Source organism: Pollicipes pollicipes, unplaced genomic scaffold, assembly GCF_011947565.3.
Source record: "Pollicipes pollicipes isolate AB1234 unplaced genomic scaffold, Ppol_2.1 Scaffold_2555;HRSCAF=2994_pilon_pilon_pilon, whole genome shotgun sequence".
Classification (NCBI taxonomy): Eukaryota; Metazoa; Arthropoda; class Thecostraca; order Pollicipedomorpha; family Pollicipedidae; genus Pollicipes; species Pollicipes pollicipes.
The window spans coordinates 31,711,529-31,714,044 of NW_023596136.1; the positions used below are offsets into that span (position 1 = coordinate 31,711,529).

The window sequence follows — 2,516 nt, forward strand, 5'->3', positions numbered from 1 at the left end:
CGGGACGCGACCGGCCGTCACATTCCCGGCCAGTATAACAGGACGGAGGCACCCCGGCAACAGACGTCAGCGGTCAGCGTTCAAACGTGTGACGACAGTAATCCGGGAGCCATTCAGATCTTCCTGGCACGACGCAACATCAAATAACGCTCGAGTGCGTCACGAGTTACTCGGGGCATGAAACAAATGGATTCCCGCGAAATGGAAAGACCGGCACTTCGTGGAAAGCACCCTCCACCGTAGCCCATGATAGCTACTAATTTTCGGTGATTTTGCGGAGATCCGTACATTCCGCAGCGCTGCACACAAGTATTCCCGGATGCGCTAGCTAGTTTCGGCTAAGCTCGACTTCACGCCGGCCAAAACCATGACTAAAACGGGCTGGATGATCCCCAAACTGCAGGTGGTCCAATCTCGGCCTGCACAAGTTGGGTACTTAAACCCCAAACAGCAGTGCTCGCAGCTATTGGGGATTATGCCACGCGCCAACAACTCCCATGGCTAAGCCAAACCACCCGAATATCACGCTCCCTGTGGAACACTATAACACACACGGACCAACCAACCAGTGCACACCAACATCCCGCGACGTCCCGCCGACGAGACGAGCCCAGACTCTACCACCTTCCCCCGCTCGGCCAGCGTGTGACCCCAGCAGCCAGCCCCCAGCAGCAGCGCCCCAGCCTAGACTCCACCCCCCTCCCACTCGGCCAGCGTGCGACCGATGACCCGCAGCCAGTCCTCAGCAGCGCCCCAGCCTAGACTCCACCCCCTCCCACTCAGTCAGCGTGCGACCGATGACCCGCGGCCAGTCCTCAGCAGCGCACCAGGCCGTGATTGAGCCGACCCGCCGCCGCGTACTCACAGCTCCTGCTTGACCTTGCGCAGGCGAGCCTTGCAGTCGGCCAGCTCGACCTGCAGGTGGTGGCTGCCGGCCTGGCCGGAGCCTTGGCGCGTCCGGTCGGGCCGACCGGGACTGTCCGGCGGCCGGCCGCCCCGCTCGGCCAGGTGCTCCTGCAGCACCAGCTCCACCAGACGCTGAAATGACGGGCGGACAGGCGTCACACTTCGGTGAGGTGACTTACATGTGGAACATCCACCTCTGTGTAAGGCTGTCGACATAAAACAGCAAGGTGAGATTCGTAGATTTCATTTATTTCATAGATTGTTCGTACAGCTGTAGGTGACAGCTGCGTGTTGTTCAAGTTCGTAAACCTTAGCAGACGAGTTACTAGGTTGCCAGACGTGTTATTCTTAAGAAGGCTGGAAAACTCTGCCTGGCAAACACAGGCCCAGAACACCTGTTAGAGATTGCCAGATAATTAAGACGTGCTCATCGCTGCGTTGGATCGCGCAGTGCCTTCTGACACGGGAGGCACATACCGGCCACGTATATTTATATTTTTTACCTTTTCTCCCATTCACATTTCTCGCCTTCATATTACTACAACAACAGAAAACGATTAGACCAAGTGGCAAAGCCGAAAACATTCTGAAATCAGTGCGGGAACTCGGTGCAAAGTAAATACGACCATCGTCAGCTCTTGGCCCATCGGTTCAATGAGGTGCTGTAGCTGGCATTTACTCACGACGGTGCTGTTCGAACACCCAGCCGCCAGTGAAACTCCGGTGGCGTGGCGAACTGAATGAAACTCCCCGAACGAACCCCGGAATTCCAACAGCTGCTTACAAGAGCACAGCCCACGGAAACCAACAAAGAGCGTCGGCGCCGCCAGGGCACGCATCCAAACTCCATCACAGACGCGGACTCCATCTCAAATGAATGAACGCCGGCCTGCGGACATACCGAACAGACCCGGGGGACGCGGTCGGCCTGTCAGTGGTGGGTCCGCGCCATCCGGGCGGGGTGGGGAGGAGGGTGGGGAGGGGGGAGGTTCAGCGGCAGGTAGCAGTGGCTGTTATCGGTCGGTTCCGCTGGCCAGCGTCCCGCACGGATCAGTCAGCTGCCGGAGGCGGGGCAAGCCTCCTCAGGACACTGACACCACACGGACGCCTGCAGCCCAAGCAGGCCCTGACACCCCTTTTCTGGCACCGCCCGCACCAGCCGGGGCGGCTGACAGCCCCCATTGGCTTGAAAACGAAGTGGCCAGCGATTCCCGGGCGTACCTGATACCCCACCCCGGCTCTGACAGCCAGGCGCGCCTGACACCCCTCCCCGGCTCTGACACCCCTGCCGCGGATTGGCATGCCCCCCCCCCCTCCGCCCTCGACACCACGGCAGTGGATCGGCAGCCCGACGATGGAACCGACCCAGCCCCGGCGCTGGGGGCGCGGGTCGATCGTGCGGGGGAGGGTCGACGGCGTCGCACGGTCACGGAGGAGCGACACGGGCGCGGCCGAGAGGACAAGCCAGAGCAGGGCTCGGGAGCATAACGGGAGGAGGAGCTCTCAGCGGACACGTCACGAGTAGGAGGAGCTCTCAGAGGTCACGTCACGAGGTAGGAGGAGCTCTCTCAGTCGAGTAGGAGAGCAGCGGTCACGTCACGGGTAGGAGG

The 2,516-nt window shown here is 60.7% G+C and overlaps 1 protein-coding gene across 1 annotated transcript in view; it reads right to left on the minus strand.

Annotated features, from left to right (window-relative positions):
• Positions 1-861: 861 nt before the first annotated feature.
• Positions 862-2,516, minus strand: part of LOC119100330 (uncharacterized) — an 11,395-nt gene continuing 9,740 nt past the window's right edge. The window contains exon 6 of the mRNA XM_037223436.1: positions 862-936. Within this exon, the coding sequence (XP_037079331.1) occupies positions 862-936 (75 nt within the window). The remainder of the gene's footprint in view (positions 937-2,516) is intronic.